The sequence below is a fragment of the Arachis hypogaea genome, chromosome 8 (genome assembly GCF_003086295.3).
Source record: "Arachis hypogaea cultivar Tifrunner chromosome 8, arahy.Tifrunner.gnm2.J5K5, whole genome shotgun sequence".
Taxonomy (NCBI): domain Eukaryota; kingdom Viridiplantae; phylum Streptophyta; class Magnoliopsida; order Fabales; family Fabaceae; genus Arachis; species Arachis hypogaea.
The window spans coordinates 147,126-165,309 of NC_092043.1; the positions used below are offsets into that span (position 1 = coordinate 147,126).

Consider the following 18,184-nt stretch of genomic DNA (forward strand, 5'->3'; position numbering starts at 1 on the left):
AAAAATATTTAATTATTAATTAATGATCTTATCTTAGTAGCTAATATATAGTGAGATGTCTCAATCCATAGACAAGTACCCAACCCGACCGGGATTTGGTCACACTGTGTACCTGCGGATAGAGTGTATGTTGCCACCCCTACTTTAGGGGTTAATGCAGATTGGATCAAATCGGATATGGTTGAAATTTCGATCCGGTCCGTACTAAATCATCGGATCAGATCCAATATCTGCAATTTTTAAGCTTAGATCCAATTCGATCCGCACATTTGTGGATCAGATATATACGCAAAACATAAAAATATTTTTAAAAGCTTATTTTTATTAAAAAATTAATAAAAATCTTTTTTCTATTCTTTTAAACATATTTACTCTTAAAATAATATTAAACATACTTTTTTTAAATAATAAAAATAAAATAATACAACATATATGATCATTATTAATTAAAATAAATTATAAAAAGAATATTTACTTATCTATTTATTTATTTTGCGGATCCGCGGATATGCAGATAAATACATAAAATTTACAATCTGATTCTATTAGTGTGCGGATCGAATCGAATCCGATCCGATAACATTGCAGATTGGATCTATATCCATAATTTTCGACTCAAATTTGAATAAACACCGCGAATATGCAAATTAGATCCGATCCATGAACACTCCTACCTACTTCTCTCCTCCTCTTAGTTAAGTTCACAAGTTCTTTCTATAACAAATAATATTTGTATAACTTTTGTATACATACACATTTTTATTTTAATAAATAGTAAAATCCTTATCATTAAGCTTGACATTCGGATCCAAAGGTAAAAGGCAGATTTAAAGTCTGAGAAACCAGTGTCCTCGAGAAGGGAAAGAGCATAATTCCCATGAGACAAACAAATGCCCTCCTTGAATTTTGCTATTTCTAATCCAAGAAAGTACTTCAACGGATTAAGAGCGTTTATGTAAGGGTATGTTTAAGCCAAATTTTACTTTATCACATACTAAGACTTACTCTCATATACATATATTTTAATTTTATTCATAATTCCATCAATATATTTAGAATTTAAATAATATAATCTAAAGGCATTCTTTAGAGCATGAAAATCAAAGAAATGATATGGACATCTTCGTTTCATGTATGTTTGGGATCATTTAATAACCAGAAAGAGAGGAGAGAGTCCACCAAGCAATCTGTAAAAGGGAGTTTGGTGACCTCTTGAATTGGGGAGTCCAAGCCTCCAGTATGTATTCTTAGTTTCTTACAAAATAAGAGAGATATATGGAAAACAAATATGTATTTCCCTCACTATACATGGTTACATGTTACTTCGGTGCACAAAATGCAATGTTCCAGTTTGATTAGAGAAGTGATTTTATAGAGCAAGCTTTACAAAAAAGCAGTCCCAGTAATCAGATTGTGGTATTAAAATTTAAGAAAAGCAAAATTGGTAGTATTTATCTCGCTAGAGGTTACTAGATTGAGAGAATATCTTTTAACACTTTACTTATAAACCATCATAATATCCACTTTATCATCTTTAGATTTTGAGTTAATTCTCACTTTAACAAACTTTATTTTTCTGCCTTAAGAGTTAGGGTTATAAACCAACTTTTTAAATGTACAATCATCACAACCTTAATGGTTAATACTACTATAAGATCCCCAACATTACAAGTTATTAGACCAAAAAAATGCCAGTCATCGACTGACTTGAAAAATGGACTAAATGGCTTAGTACCGATACAAACATGACATCAAGTATACACCTAACAAATTTTTATTCCACAAAATATACTTAGTTAATATGAATTACACATCAAATTTCAAAAAATGTACGGCATTAATCTTGTGCAAATATCATTAATCTCAGAGAGAGAGAGAGAGAGAGAGAGAGAGACCCACGGAGAGGTGTAACAAATTGGGGCTAGGGAATGTGAAATCTAACAAATTGACCATCTTAGAATGCCAATGATCCATGTAACATCTAAACATAATATGAATAACAAACTCCAAAAGAATCCGTAATGGCAACCACAAAGTAGAATACCATAGGGATCCCTTTATTCATAACAAGGTATAAGGTACACCCCCTAAACCAGCATCCACCGAAATAAAAGACACAAAAAGAAACTACAGTACTAATGTTAGCAACAAACACATCTGAAAATGAAATTAAGGGAAACCCAAACTGGACCCAGCAAAATATCTGCCAGTTAAAAAGGCTAATATTAAACTCTTTCTGAAGGTCCTAATAATGAAAAAGCATTCAAACTAAGGGTCCAAAAAACCCCAATTTTCATACAGCATCCTGTCATTCCAGAGAATATGTACCTACTTGGGTGACAGTCACTTCAACCTGTAAAAGGAAAATTCCACAATGATCAACAACAAAAGCAACTGAAACAACACAAGTTGAATCCTAGTGAAAGAAGTATTAAGAGTAATGAATGATTATTATTTATTACTTTAAGCATGACGTGTGTCATAAAACTATAAGTGTTTAAGGAAATAGCACTTTTGGTTAGATATCCTACTATAAGAGTCAACCCTATTCAAGCATTTGAGATCCCACTTGTCTAAGGAAATAGCTTATGACTAGTTACATGTTCTTGAAACTAGGCATGTACTTGTTCCCGAGTGGCAGTTCATATTGTTTCCGTAGTGTACACTAAGTAAGCTGAACAAAAATATACCATATAATTCATATCACTTACCTTTGCTATTCTCCAGTTGTAAAAACGAGCCGAGTTGTCGTCACCAGTCACCGGCAATAAATTGCCTGGTCAATGTGTGGTGGAATTTGCTTTATTTCAGTTCCAAGTTCTTGTTCAATCCTATATCTGCACAAAAGACAGAATGCATAATAAATCTCTAGCATATACAGTTGAAATGCATTAACTTAACAGACTGTAAATTACATACAAATTAAAGCGATCCTCATAAGTGATCAAGTTAACTGCTAAACCAAGATGCCCAAACCTCCCTGAGCGACCGACCTGTATATTCGTATAAGATCCGTTAGAACAAGAAATCAGTGTCAAGGCAAATAAATTAGGAAGGGAATGAGGAAAAATCAGTATACCCTGTGGAGATAAGTTTCTGAATTCTTGGGAAAATCAAAATTAATAACAACATTGACTGCTTGAATGTCTATTCCCCTAGTAAAAAGATCTGCAAAATTTTTGAAATATTTAAATGATTAAGATCATGCATATGCGTAAATATAAATATATAGTATAAACCATCAACGGATTCAATTAAGCAAATATATCAAAGTAAAGATCTCAAACAATTAACATACATCATCACTTAATATATCATCAGTAATCAATAAAATACACTAAACAAAAATAGATTAAGCTATCATTATTGAGCTGATTCTTCAAATAAAACAAATTAAGATAGTATTGGAAAATAACAAACAGAACACAAAGGCAATTACATATTATGAAATGCCATACTAGATCAAATAGGCATCATTCACAATCAGCTGAAAAGGACGCTGACTATGTTATAGGGGATGCTAGAGTGCAGAGACATACCAGTACAAACAAGATTACGGCAGGCGCCATTGCGGAAGTCATGAAACACTCTATTACGATGATCTTGCAACATCTTTGCGTGAATATAGAAACACGAATATCCAAGCTCGGTGATTTTTTTTGCAAGGAGTTCAACACGATTCACCGAATTGCAAAAGATGATTGACTGGTTTATTTGCAACTGGAATAGAAGCCATCATCATTCAACATCATATTCACATCCAGCAAATAAGAACATCCACAGTATCTTGAAAAAGCAAAAAATCAAACCTTAGAAAATAGTGTATTCAGGCAGTGAACCTTCTGTCTCTCTTCGACAAATGCATAATACTGTGTGATACCCTTCAAAGTTAGCTCATCCATAAGGTTAATGACATATGGCTTTTGAAGATACCTATCTTTGAAATCCTTTACAGTAACAGGAAATGTTGCTGAAAACATCAGAATTTGTCGGTGTGAAGGAAGAAAATGAATCAGCTGCTGTATAGAAGGCTGGAATTCTGGGGACAAAAGCTTATCAGCCTGAAACCAAACAAAAAGCAATGTAAACGAAGGGATTGGGAACCAACTCTTACTACTAAAGATGTCACAGAATGAACATACGAAGAGAATAGAAATGAAAATTTGTTTGTTCTCATTTAAAAGGATTGCAACTTTCCAAATAGTTTATGCATGTCAACCACTTTTATAAATGAGTAGAAGTTATGGCAAAAAAGTATTTACCTCATCCATAACAAGCATTGCGCAATCTTTCAGAACGCAAACACCCTTCTTAGCAAGATCCAATATCCTTCCAGGAGTCCCAACTAGTAAATGAACTGGTTGATATAAGCGCATGATATCATCTTTCAGGCTAGTACCACCAGTTGTAACCATCACTTGAATTTTCAAGTGCTTTCCAAGTTCTTTGCATACTTGAGATGTTTGCAAAGCTAACTCCCTTGTTGGAACCAATATAACAACTGTATGATTAAAAATTAGAAAGAAAACCATCAAAACATGATTAGTTCCCGTCAGTTTGAATCATGGAAACAAAGCCAACATCAACACATATATAATCTACACTAGGACAAAATCCTAAAAACATGGGGAAAAAATATTATAGTAAAAATTTATGCCCATTGAAGCAAGCTTGTTCCCCGAGAAGTTCATTCAAACTGGCCTTGAACTACAATAAATATGATAGTCCTCTCAATCGAACTCATGGGAATCTAATAGAAAGATAAAGGTAAGAGGAAGAAGTCAAACCTTGAATAACATTGTTATCCTGGTCAATTTTTTCCAATGCAGGAATGCAAAATGCAGCTGTTTTGCCTGTCCCATTTTTAGCCCTTGCAAGAATGTCACTACCAGTAAGAGCAATTGGAATGCTTTCTTCTTGGATAGGAGAAGGCCTTTCAAAACCCTTCTCATATATTCCCATGAGCAGCTCTCGCTTCAAAAAATAATCCTCAAATTCATTTCCTTTAGTTGCTGTCACATCCTGGGAAACAAAATTAAAGCAGATTCAATACCAACACTGGAACATATAACATAGAAGTTAACTGCAAATCTCATAACCACAGCACCTTAAGTGGCTTACCCATAAATGGTATCATTAATTATGCCTTTCAAGTGGATATTGGAAACGTGTAAATATGAAAAAACTAAATCACACCGCAACAGGAAATCTAGCTCTTAAATTTTGTAAATGCCAATGATTGCACTGGTTAATTAAGATCAGTTTATCTCAATTATCAGTTTATCTCAATTTCTCAGCAATTTAAGTAAATTAGTTAAAGCAGTTTGTATAGTGAAAACAGTGAACTGAATGCCTAATGGAGGGCAGGAATTAGGATATTAAAAATGACATTGGTAAATAAAAAAAGAAGCTAGTTAAATTCTATGACCAAAACTTCAAGAAGCATTTCATTAATGGATCACATAACAACTCCATAGTTGCAAAGCTACAGTAAAAGGGAAGAAATTACAAATAAAACAAGTTCTGGCCAAGGATACTAAGCAAAATATGTTACTAAAACAAAATGAATAGTTAACTACTCAAAGAATAAGGTAAAGGTATTCATAATCATACCTCTGTCTTATAACGCGTATCAGGTGGTGGAACCTTTAGCCTTGCCTTCCAATCTTGAGAACTAATAATGGGAGACCAAAAGCAATTGACAATAATATTAGATAACACATTCTTTCATTCAGACAAAACACCAAACACATGGAAAAAAAAAGGGTCTGTTTCATTTGCATTCTCTTTTCAAGTGTTTTTTGCTTTCAGGATTTTGGGAAAGAAAACAATAAAATAGTGAAAACAATAAAATTCTATTTTCACTCTTTAGTTTTTACTTCACAAAAGCTTGAAACAAAGAAAAAGAACACAGCAAATAAAAATGCAAACCAAACCAAAACCAAACAAGTCCTTAAACAGGTTTATTCAATGGTAAATAATTGAAACTTACTTGGTGAAAATTTCTAAGCATATCACAAACATCACTTGATACAACAGCACATTTTCAAGGGCATATTAACCTAGATTGTTTACAACACTAACTATGCATTTGAGAGCCTAAACAAGTTTTAAAGGCATAATAGGATCAGCAAATGAAGTGATTTATACATGAAATCATCAGAACCATGGTGATGAGAAACAAAGGGAAAAATGAATAAAATACAACCTTGTAAAAATTGCCTTCCTAGATATGCCGTCAACATAAAGTGGGAATCAAATTAAAAAAAATAAAAAATAAACTAAAGATGGTTTCGCAGATACGGAGATACCATAAGCAGATGCCAAGCATTATATACAAATCTATCCAATACAACGGCCCACTCTCTTGCGCATACCTACTTGCATATCTAGGTTAGCTTATTTTAGGTTCAAATGATTTCTGATCTTCACACTACCAAGATATGGACTATGGACATTTCATTGATATCATACCATAAACAATCATCAAGCAATTAATTTAAAAATCTTCCTACCCAAATCGACCATAAGAGACAATCAATCCATACAAAATCTCCTTCTCACACAAACACAAGCGCATGTTACAATTAACCTATTCACTGCTTCAAAACACCTTCAAAGAACATTTACATGAACCAATTTGTTGCCACACCAACTGAAAACATCTCAAGCCAAACCTAACTAACATAATAGACATCTACAAAGAAAACACACAAAAAAAATATAATAAAAGAAAAACTAACCTCGGGTCAATGGCTTCAGACTGCACGGTCTTCTCAACCTCATCCACGACGTTGGAGTCAGCAGCACCCATCTGCGCCCTTCTCAGCCATTGCTGTTGTTGCTGCTGCTGCTGCTGTTGTTGTTGCTGCACCATCTGCCTCTGAACATATTGCTGATGCTGCTGTTGTAGTTGTTGATGCTGTTGCTGGTGTTGCTGGTAATTAGGCCTTGGCTGAAACGGTGAGTTTTGATTGAAACCAGGGCCTCCTCCTCCTCCTCCTCGTCCAAGACCACCGCCACCGATCCCAGGTGGTGGGTACCTCGCTCTGTTGTAGTAGTTGTTGTTGTTGTTCATCCCAATTCCGAAAATTGAAAAAGTAAAACAAAAAGGGTAAACCTAACAATCTGCTCTAAATTCTAATCTAATAGAAGCGATACAATGTACAAAAATTCCTATGAAAATTATGAGTGAAAAATGCTAAAATGTAAAAACCCTAAGAAAAGAGAGAGAATTTCTGAGGGTATGATACAGGGTTGCTACAATGAGTAGAAAAAAATGGGTAGGGTTTTGGGGTGAAATGTTTTCTGCGGATGGAAATTTATACAAAGATCTATCTAATTGAGGAGGGTTTTTGAAAAGGAAGAAATAGAATAAAAGGAAAATGAGAGAGTGGCTTCTTCTGTTTTTTTTTTTCTCTCTCCCCCTCTCTGTGTGTTGCCGCTTTGGATTTTGATGTTTTCGTTTTTGTTGTTGTTTGGGTGAACGGAAGAGTGAATGGGAAGGAAAATAGAGGCCAAGCCTAAAATGGTTCTTCTTCTAGGGCGTACGACATCGTATTCTCAATACTAAATTGATAATTACAAATTTTTAAGAATAATTTAGGATATTAGTCTTAAGTTTTTAGTAAGACACTTTTGTTCTTCACATTGTTTTTAGGATTATATTATATGGATATAAAAATTTCACTACTAATATGTCACCGATATAAAAATATATATGAAAGTACAAAATAATTTAAGTTATTATTGAGTCTACCACTATGTTTGAATATTTTTCTAATTTTGATATTGAAATAAACATAGTGTATAACTAATTGGGTTATAAAAGTGTAGGAAATTACACAAAGATATATATGATGGTTGTGATCAACAAATCGGACAGTTCGATTTAAAGTAGAATAATTAGACAGTCTGATTAGAAGCACCGTATGTACACAAATCAGACCGTCTGATTTGCGCACTTCTAGCCACGAATTAAATATGCATGCACCTCTAAGTTTTCCCATCCCTTTCATTCTCGTTCTATCTTTCCCTCACTCACCCCAAGTTTTCAACCCCACCCTCAACTTCCATTGATTTCACTCTCCATTGTTAATGAGATCAAACTTTTGAGCAAAAAAAAAAATGGACCATCAGCCTTTAACAATGTTAAGGAGAAGGAGAATAAAAGACGTCAATCGTCCGCTATTTCACATTACTAATTATCTTTGTTAGAAACAAGAGATCAAACTAAAGAAAGTGTTTTGTGTATATTTCAGTTTGATCAAAAGTACAATATACAAGGAGTATTTATAGGTGCTAAATAAATCAAAGTAATAAAGATATAGAATCCTACAATTAATATACAGATATGCTATATAAATATAAATGATACTAATTGATCTAAATTGATTCTAATGATTTTCTAACATCCCCCCTCAAACTCAAGTGGGAGCTAAGGATACCAGCTTGAGTTTGGATAACAAAGTCCAAAAACGAGTTGGGTGATGAGCTTTCGTGAAGATATCAGCAGTCTGATTCAGTGTTCCAATAGCAATGAGACGAACAGCATCAATAAGGATACGTTGCGGAACAAAGTGACAATCAATTTCACCGTGTTTGGTGCGTTCATGAAATACATCATTATGTGCAATCTGACTAGCACTGCGGTTATCACAAAAAACATTAGTAGGAGATGACTGAGGAGCACCCAGATCTTCAAGGAGCCAACGAACCGTGATAACCTCAGCAGTGGTGTCAGCGAGGGCACAGTATTCAGCTTCTGTGCTAGAGCGAGCAGTGAACATTTGCTTCTTAGCACGCCAAGAAATGAGAGCGTCGCCAAGAAACAACCAGTAGTAGAACGACGATCAGTGGGATCACCAGCCTAATCAGCATCGGAGTAAGCCTAAAGAGACAAAGAGGAATGGGCAGAAAAATAAAAGCCATGAAATAAAGTGCCTTTGATGTAGCGAAGAACTGCCACATAGTGAGTAGTACGAGGAGCTGACAAGAACTGGCTAAGTACATCAACCGGATAGGCGATGTCTGGTGGGGTGACAGTCAAGTAGACGAGACCTCCAACTAACTGTCGATAGAGAGTCGGATTATCCAAAACAGTGCCATCCATAGGAGTAATCGAACATTAGGCTCAAGAGGAGTAAACTCAGTGCGACTATATGTAATCCCAGCGCAAGCAAGAAGATCTGAAGCATACTTAGCCTGAGAGAGATAAATGCCATCATCGGTGGAGATGACCTCGAGACCAAGAAAATAGCTGAAAGAACCAAGATCTTAAATCTCAAAGGTACGGTGAAGTGAGGCCTTGAGATCAGAGATACCATCAACATCATCTTCAGTAATGATCATGTCATCAACATACAAAAGTAGAAGAACAACTCCATGTTCGCTTTTACGAATGAAGAGGGCATTCTCACGAGGGCTAGAAGTAAAACCAAGACTGCATATGGTAGTGCTGAACTTGTCAAGCCATTCACAAGGAGCTTGCTTAAGTCCATAAAGTGCCTTGCAAAGGAGACAAACCTTACTAGAAGGACAAGGATGTCTCGGAGGTGGTTTCATATAGACTTTCTTTTTCAAATCCCCATTAAGAAATGCATTATTCACATCCATCTGATTGAGAAACCATTTTTTAACCGCGGCAATGGCAAGAAGAGCTCTAACAGACGTAAGACGAGTGACAGGAGCAAAAGTCTCTTCATAATCAATACCATATTCTTGCGTACAACCTTGAGCAACCAAGCAGGCCTTATAACGGTCAATAGAGCCATCAGAGCGAGTCTTGATCTTGTGTACCCATCTACTGCCCACAACTTCCTTATCAGAAGGAGGATCAACCAAATTCCAAGTGTTTGCTTTTTCAAGTGCATGTATTTCTTCCTGCATTGCTTGTTGCCAATTTGGGTTTGTGGAGGCTTCTCTGAATGACTTAGGTTCATGTTGATGAAGGATAATAGAAAAGCAATGATAATCAAGAAGATGAGGAGGTGGATTCCTTACTCTAGAAGAACGAGCGGGAGGAGGAGGCATGACGGTAGGAGCAGGATCATCGTCCAGTCTAGAATCATCGGGAGATGGAGAAGGCAGAAAAACAGGAGGTTGTGGAGGGTCACTCGAGATAGAATCTGTAGAATCATCACTAGGAAAAAGATCAACATTGTGGTTAGTAAACAAAGGTGACTAAGTAGTAAGAATGGACTCAAAGGACGAGAACCGAGAAAACATGTGATGCTCCCTGAAGACAACATGACGAGATATACGAATATGTTTAGAGAGAGTATCCCAACAACGATAACCCTTGTGTTCAGTGCCATAACCAAGAAAACAACACAGACGAGCCCGAGGTTCAAGTTTACTATGTTCATGAGTCTGAAGAAGAATAAAACATACACAACTGAAAACTCGAAGAGAACTATAATCTGGAGAGGTATGATAAAGACGCTCAAAGGGAGTAACATTACCAAGAACAGAAGAAGGAAGTCTATTGATAACATGAACAGCAATAAGAACAGCTTCACCCCAAGTACGCTCAAGACACGAAGAAGAAAGAAGCATTGCACGGACGGAGTCAGGAATGTGATGGTGTTTGCGTTCAGCTCTACCATTTTGTTGAGAAGTACCAGGACAAGAAAACTCAGACAAAGTACCCTGTTCTGCAAGAAAGGTTAAGAGTTTGGAATCACAGTATTCCATAGCATTATCACGTCGAAAAACCTTAATGACCTTGGAAAACTGAGTTTTAATCATAGTAGCAAAGTTGATATAGATCTGAGGTAACTCATGGCGATTAGTCATCAAATAAACCCAAGTAAAACGGGAATAATCATCAATGAAAATGACAAAGTATCGAGCTCCGCCCATAGAGGCAGTGAGAGCGGGGCCCCAAACATCAGAGTGAATGAGATCAAAAGGAGAGCAAGCAAGAGATGAATTATTGTGAAAAGTTAAAGCAGGTTGTTTGGCAGCTTGGCAAGAAATGCAATCAAAAGATTTATTTGGAACCTGACCTAAAACACCCTGAGACACAAGAAAACGTAGTTTTTCTAAGAAGGTGTAGGCAAGACGTTGATGCCATAAGTGAAGGTTAGAGGGAGAAGAAGCAGCATGGAGATTTAGTATAGGAGGAATATGAAGATTCTCGAGTTCAAACAACCTTCCGATCTTACGTCAAGTTCCGATGATTTGTCCCATCCGAGGATCCTGTACACGGCAACCAGAAACAGAAAAAAGTGACTTCAAAACCCATATCAACAAGTTGACCAACAAAAATAAGATTAAAGTTTAATTTGGGAATATCATAAGTATCAGGAAGATTAAAAGTTGACTGGGATATAGAACCCTTGTGTGTTGCGTGAAAGAGGGAGCCATTTGCAGTATTGACAAAAGGTCCATTTGTAATGGTAGACATGGACGAGAAAATATTACGCAACGGAGACATGTGATTAAAGCAACCCGAGTCAAATTACCATTTAGAATTACTTGGAGGGGTCGAAAAAGCAGCAAGGGTATTACCAGAAACGGAAAGAAGACGCTAAAGAAGAGATGCAATATGAGATAGAGAAATAGGAGACGGGTTGAGTGGATCAGGATGTGGTGGGCGAGTAGGACAGGCAGTAATTAAATGTCTCGAGAGCTTGCAGTAACGTCAGAACAGCTGTGAACAATGGTAGCTAATATGACCTTTCTGGTGGCATGTGCGACATTCAACAGAAGGACAGTCAGGGAAGAGGTGCCCAGAATGTGTACAGTTTCGACAGAATTTACCCTTTCTGTCGGTGGCAACAAAAAATCTTGCTTTTCCATGATAGTAGTTACAAAGATCAAAGAGAGGAGAGAAAACAGCAATTTCAGAGCAGAAAATGAAAAATCGGAGTGCAGAATCGAAAAGAGCTCACCAAAAAGACCTTAGGGAGAGTCTCACTGTCTGCCATGTCAGTTGTCACGTCGGAGGAAACGTTAGCTACCACGTCAGCAAGAATGAACACATGGCACTACGAGATTGGACGAGCAGGACACGTCAGGGCTGATGGGGCGGGGTGCCACGCGGGCAGAGGAACGGAGCGGGTCGGGAGAACAGCGATGTGACACGTGGCAGAAGTGGAGCCGTGGATCTAAGGCATTGATCCAACAGCACTGGAGGCGTCTAGAAGGAGAACGGCTAAATGCGGACAACCAACTTTGGGCAGCACGTGGCGACACGTCCGGCGTCTTTCGTCGATGATTCTGGTGGCGTTGGAAAGCTTGCAACGAGGAGAATGCGAGGGTGACGTCGGTGACGAACCAAAGCGTCGGGAGAGACTCGAAAAGTGAGGGCAAAGTACTGCCAGAAGAAACAAAAAACGAGCTAGAAAGCAATTATTTCTGGAAAAAAATTTACCCTAAGCTCTTGATACTATGTTAGAAACAAAAGACCAAACTAAAGAAAGTGTTTTGTGTATATTTCAGTCTGATCAAAAGTACAATATACAAGGGATATTTATAGGTGTTAAATGAATCAAAGTAATAAAAGCATAGAATCCTACAATTAATATACAGATATGCTATATAAATATAAACGATACTAATTGATCTAAATTGATTATAATGATTCTCTAACAATCTTGATCATCCTAATTATACTTGGAGATAAGTTTGGGGGCAGCGGTGCACTGGAAGTTTCTGCCATTGCTCCGTAAGTTTGCTAGGATCATACAATTTAGTTGGAGATCGATATGCCTGATACACCTGTATAGAGCATTTTGTAGGGCAACTCTTGTCGACTGCACGGAGATTGATGGTCCACTGACACTTTTGCTTACCTGGGCTTGGATTCATCTATCATTTCTTATGCCGATTCCTAGCAATTCTCGACTCTTTCCAGTTGCAAATAGGTAAATTTAATTACTATATGCTTTGATAAATGTAGCACGTTGTATTTTAAATTAGATTGATAAAAGTTAATTAACGAATTGTCTGATGTCAGGTGGCGTAATTGGGAGCGTGCTAATCGGTTTTACAGATTTTATAGTCTTACTCACTTTAGAAGAGCATTGAAAGATCTGCAAGAAGGACATGTATGTATTGATAAACAAGTATATGTTTTTATTTAGCCGTATTATTATTTAGTGTGTAATCCTCCTTTACTTGCAATGTGTACAGTTTGTTTGGGAGGCTTATGCGATTGGGCGCATTGATCCGAACGTAATTCCTTTTGACATCCGTCAGCGATCAGTTATATGGAGTGCCACGGTGCCGCTTATATCTTTCAGATGCGTTGAGTGACATTCATCCAATATATTGAGGAGACAATTTGGTTTGACTCATGGCGTTACTCATCAAGAGCGGGATCTAGGTGGAGCACACAACGAGATTCTGAGAGGACCCAAGAATCAAATATAATCATGTTCTTGTTGAGCACCTAATACCCTCACATCATCCTTTGGAAATTTTACATGCATTGCTACATTGGTACCGAGGTACATATGGCGACCACTTACATTTGTCAAATCTCATATTGCAAGAGAATTGGGAGGGCAATTTTGTGCATAATCATAAGAATCAACAAGATTAACCACTGCCACCGCCATAGCCACCGGCACACACACAAGCACAGCAAGAGCTTGAGCATTTCACACCATATATTTCTGACACGCATTCTGCGGATTATTTTACATCAACACTATTGGAGTTTCCCGCAGCAAGAATCAGGGGATCAAGGTCCGTTTAGCCAACTGCTTGGATTTATGGCTCCTATGCCAGGTCTCTCACATCCAGGTAATTACAGAGACATTCTACCAAATACAGATATGGGATATCTGTATAAAATACACGATACTCTCCTAGATATTTGAGAATTTATCTTCTCACAAATCACACATTTTATTTCTTCAAATGACGGTGTGAATGGAATAATATCTAATAGATTTTCACACACAAATTTCACTCCTTCATATGTTTATAATAAAATTTGTCCATGATAATATACTTTTAACATAACTTTATCATCCATGATGATATATTCACATTGCATACCCTCAACTTTGGTGTTAATTTTTTGGAAACACTTAAGAAGAAGAGAAGGAGGAGAGAGGAGCTTCAGACGATTTGAAAATTGTGAGAAGAAGAAGATGAAGGGGAGAGCTCGGTGAGACCATTGTTATATATAAACATTGAAATTAGACTGTCCGACCGTCTTTTGACCGTTTCAAATTTTTGAAGCACCTATCAGACAGTCCAATTAGAGATACGTTGGGCCAAAAAATTTGCATGCATAAAATTGATGGGTCCGATTTTCTTGTCCAAAAATTTTTTGTCCTGCTGACTAAAAATCTGTAGGTCCGATTGTTTTGCACAATAATAAATTTGGTCCTGCATGCATGAAATCAGTGGGTCCGATTTCTTAATAAAAAAATATTTGCCAACATAAATCGGACAGTCCGATTTATACTCATCTCTCTCTTCAACGAAATCAGAACATCTGATTTCTTTTCCGTTAATTAACCGCCATCACAACAGTGTAAAATACTTTTAATGTTCATAATGCTGCGTTACATACAAGTAGGTGTTATATCCAAAAAAATTAGCGATGTTTAAACTTGGAGGAGGTCTTTGTGTAATTTGTGTGTGATATTTTTTTATTATTTAATTTGTATTATGATAGAAATATAAGATGCTAAAACACAAATATATCTTAAAAAACAAACACAAAAGCAAACAAAATATAGTTATATTAAAATAAATTTTGTCCATTTCTATAAATACATTCGCATGAAGTTTTGTATATATTAATATTTTTGTATTTTCTAGTTTTAGATTTTTGCTAAACACAAACAACTCCAAATGATAATAAGTTTTGTTTATGCCATGGTTTTGTCCTCCACTACAAACTGTTTTGTCCTCCTACAAAAAGAATTGATAGGAACTAATTTAAGTTTATTTATTTATTTATTTATTTTACATTAAACTCATTTAAGGTCTGTTAACTTAAAAAAAAAAGTTCAACACAACAAATTGAGAGTAAGATGGCAACATACAGGACCAACATAATATAAATAAAGGAAAAAACCACCCAACGCGAAGAACTCTAATAGTTATTCCGTTGTCATTTTTAGCATTGTCATCAACAACAAAAAAGATCCACACCTAACCCCTTTGTATAGTTCATAAAAGACAGATGGATAATCTCGTCGACCCCTTTTGATCTTCCTTTCAAGTCAAATGTTCCAAATGATCGCATAAATCCATCTCTTGCGCTCTTCTTTACTAATTCAGTCCAACTTATAAAATGTTCATTCAACGTCTTTGGAAACAACCATTGCCTTCCAACAAAAGATAATCAAGCACACCAAACTTGTCAAGAAAAATCACAACAAAAAAACAAGTAGTGACCATATTCAACACCTATATTACATAACATGCATCCAGCATCTTTTTTGTTAATAACCCCAAACTAACTCATCCTCTCATTTGTATTGACCCTGTCAGTCAATACCAACCAGACAAACAGTTCAGCTCTTAGTGGAACTAGACCTTTTCAAATTATCTTAGTAAAAGTGTAACTTGTTATATCTTCTAAAATTATTTCCGCCTCACAAAAGAATCAATAAAAAAGACTTTTTATTTATCAAATTTTTATACAACTCTATCCTTTCTGTCATAAACAAATTTGACCAGTTTTAATGCATCATGGATTGAAAAGAGTTGTGTGAGTTTAAACTATTTTATTTATGTTTGTTTAATTGTTTATATCACTTGGTCTTTGAACTATAAATTTAGTGCGAATTCTAGTTTATAAATTATGTGATTCAACATAAGGGTAGCTTTTAGCACTATTGCATTCCAGGTTCCAACATCCAAGATAGATAAGCTGAATCAAAATGTGGATAGTTAATTAGCACAAAAAGAACAAATATGCAATAAACCAAATTATTAGGCTTAATGGCTTCCACTTTCTAACGATTTACATTGAGTACAAAAAGATAAGTTCTATAATTTTAAGAAATCAAATCTAAAGTTTAGACACAAAAAAGTAGTTGTCTCTTAACTCAAAACACTGAAACAGTAATCACTAAGGTGTGTTTGGTAACCACGTTTGAAGGAAAAAAGTACGTTAGAGCTTCTTGAAAGCTTCACTTTTTTGTTTGGCTAATTTTTTTTTCTACAAACGTAGAAGTGCTTTTGTTCCTAAACCCCCGTTTACAAGAAGCAATAATTTCTAACTTTTCCGTTGCACTAACGTGCTTTTGGCTAATACCTTCAATATTTATTTTTCTTTTACCAACTTTATCCTTTATACATATTATTGCATTATTGATAGAATTCTTATTATTCTTCTCTATATGAATTCTTTTTTATTATTTTTATTAATTTTTTTATTTGACATTATATATTTTTATAGTTATAATTTTTGTGTATTATATTTATTATTATCTTTTTATAATAGAATTTATTGATCCCATTAGATAATAATAATAATAGTTAAAAATTATAATGTACTAAAAAAGAGTACTACGACTATTAAAAATATACTATATAAAAAATATAAAAAATTAAACATGTATAAAAAAATAATATTATAATTTAATGTTATGTCCTTTTAAGTAATTATCTATCTAAAAGTGATTTTAACTAATATTATCCAAACAAAATTTATTTTATCAAAATCAATTTTGGTAAAGAATTGCCAAACATAAATCATGTTGACACAAACTTACTTCTATCCAAAATCAATTCTATAAAATCACTTTTATTCAAACTCCATTTTGACCAACTACAATCCAAACACACACTAATAAGTAAAGTGCAGTTTATTTGTTGCGTTTGGCAGCACGCCTGCCTTGGCCCTTCTTGGGTGGTCCTTTGCCGCGCCGCTTCAACATTTCAAGTTTCGATAAGCGCCTACAAAGAACAAAGATAACCAAGTCATTAAATTGCTAGAGTGAGTGCAAATTAATTTGTTCTTTTTTATCTAGCACTACCACTTTATGGTACATCTTTGAATCAATGTCATTGATATAGTCATTAAATTACTAGACATTCATAAATTTGCATCACAACAGTGCACCTGGTGCAAACCAACAAAGCCAACTTCAAAGGGGAAGCCCCTAAACCTCGCTAGATTAAACTAAAGTGTGTCATGAAGCTCAGGCTATATACTATAATAGGAATAGCACAAATATATGAAAAATGTGACAAAATTGAAAAGATAACATTTTTTCTTTGAGGGATTAAAATCTCAAACATTCAAATGGTGACATTAAATTTTATTCATTTATTCACATTATCAATTTTCGTTTTGATTGTTAAGCAGCTAGGCAGTATAAATATTATGCAGAAATAGTTGTCCATCACTATTGCACTCAACATCCAAAATTAATAGAGCTCATTCACCATACTTAAATAACCTCAAATGAATAAAACAAGGTACAAAAATGGTTGATCCATCTAATATTGACACTGATATATAGAGATACATGGATGTTAAGTAGCAACTTCGACTAAAGAGTATAAAAAAATTAACTTTTATAACACAATTCATTTCATTAATAAAAATAAGAACACCCCATTAATTTTCACATGCTGAAAAATCAGCATCAAACCCCAAAAACGAAAAATACAAAGAAAACTTTCACAGAGACAAAATCACAAACACATAGCGGGCACTATGAAAATTGAGCTATAACGCACAGAGCAAAGTGTGATTGATGGTGAATTGGAGAGAGAGAAGGTGCTTACTCCTGCTCTTGACGAGCCATGACGAGAGGGTCGTCCTTTTTTATGTCGTAAGGGTACCATTGCGCTACCTTCTCACCGAAGAGCTTCTGACGGAGGATCTTGTGGGCCGATTTTTGGCCCATTGGGTTTAGCTGGTGGCCGAAGATCTGGGCCCGGGCTTCCATGACTCCTTGCCTGATGGCCGACCCTACCAACAGCTTCAAACCACCACCGCTGGTACCAGCCATGAGAGAGAGTAGAAAAGAGTACGGTGGGAAAAGCGGGTGGTTTATGGAATAAGAATAACTATGCGTTAATTTCAGTTTGGTCCCCCGAAAAAGTTTAATTTACAAGAGTGAGCCAGTCAAGTGGCCTACTATCTGTAGATTTATTTCATTTACTGTCCAAACCACAAAAATCATGTCCTTCAAATAAGTCAAAATCCTAGGATTTTTTTCAGAAGTTAAAAAAAAAAATCATATTTTTTCAA

General features: G+C 35.5%; 2 protein-coding genes across 2 annotated transcripts; both read right to left on the reverse strand.

The window, feature by feature from the left end:
* Positions 1-1,993: 1,993 nt before the first annotated feature.
* On the reverse strand, positions 1,994-7,634 carry LOC112705524 (DEAD-box ATP-dependent RNA helicase 8). Its single transcript, XM_025756357.3, has 10 exons — positions 6,744-7,634; positions 5,614-5,674; positions 4,788-5,022; positions 4,263-4,501; positions 3,810-4,061; positions 3,540-3,720; positions 3,080-3,168; positions 2,920-2,993; positions 2,712-2,837; positions 1,994-2,353 (listed from the first exon to the last, which is right to left on the reverse strand). Exons 1-9 carry the CDS (start codon positions 7,076-7,078, stop codon positions 2,759-2,761), a joined length of 1,545 nt encoding a protein of 514 aa, XP_025612142.1. The 5' UTR covers positions 7,079-7,634; the 3' UTR covers positions 1,994-2,353; positions 2,712-2,758.
* A 9,060-nt stretch (positions 7,635-16,694) lies between these two features.
* LOC112705525 (small ribosomal subunit protein mS33) lies at positions 16,695-18,040 on the reverse strand. The gene is made up of 2 exons (XM_025756358.3): positions 17,716-18,040; positions 16,695-16,878 (listed from the first exon to the last, which is right to left on the reverse strand). The coding sequence occupies exons 1-2, from the start codon at positions 17,940-17,942 to the stop codon at positions 16,788-16,790; spliced, it is 318 nt and encodes a 105-aa protein (XP_025612143.1). The 5' UTR covers positions 17,943-18,040; the 3' UTR covers positions 16,695-16,787.
* Positions 18,041-18,184: the final 144 nt, after the last annotated feature.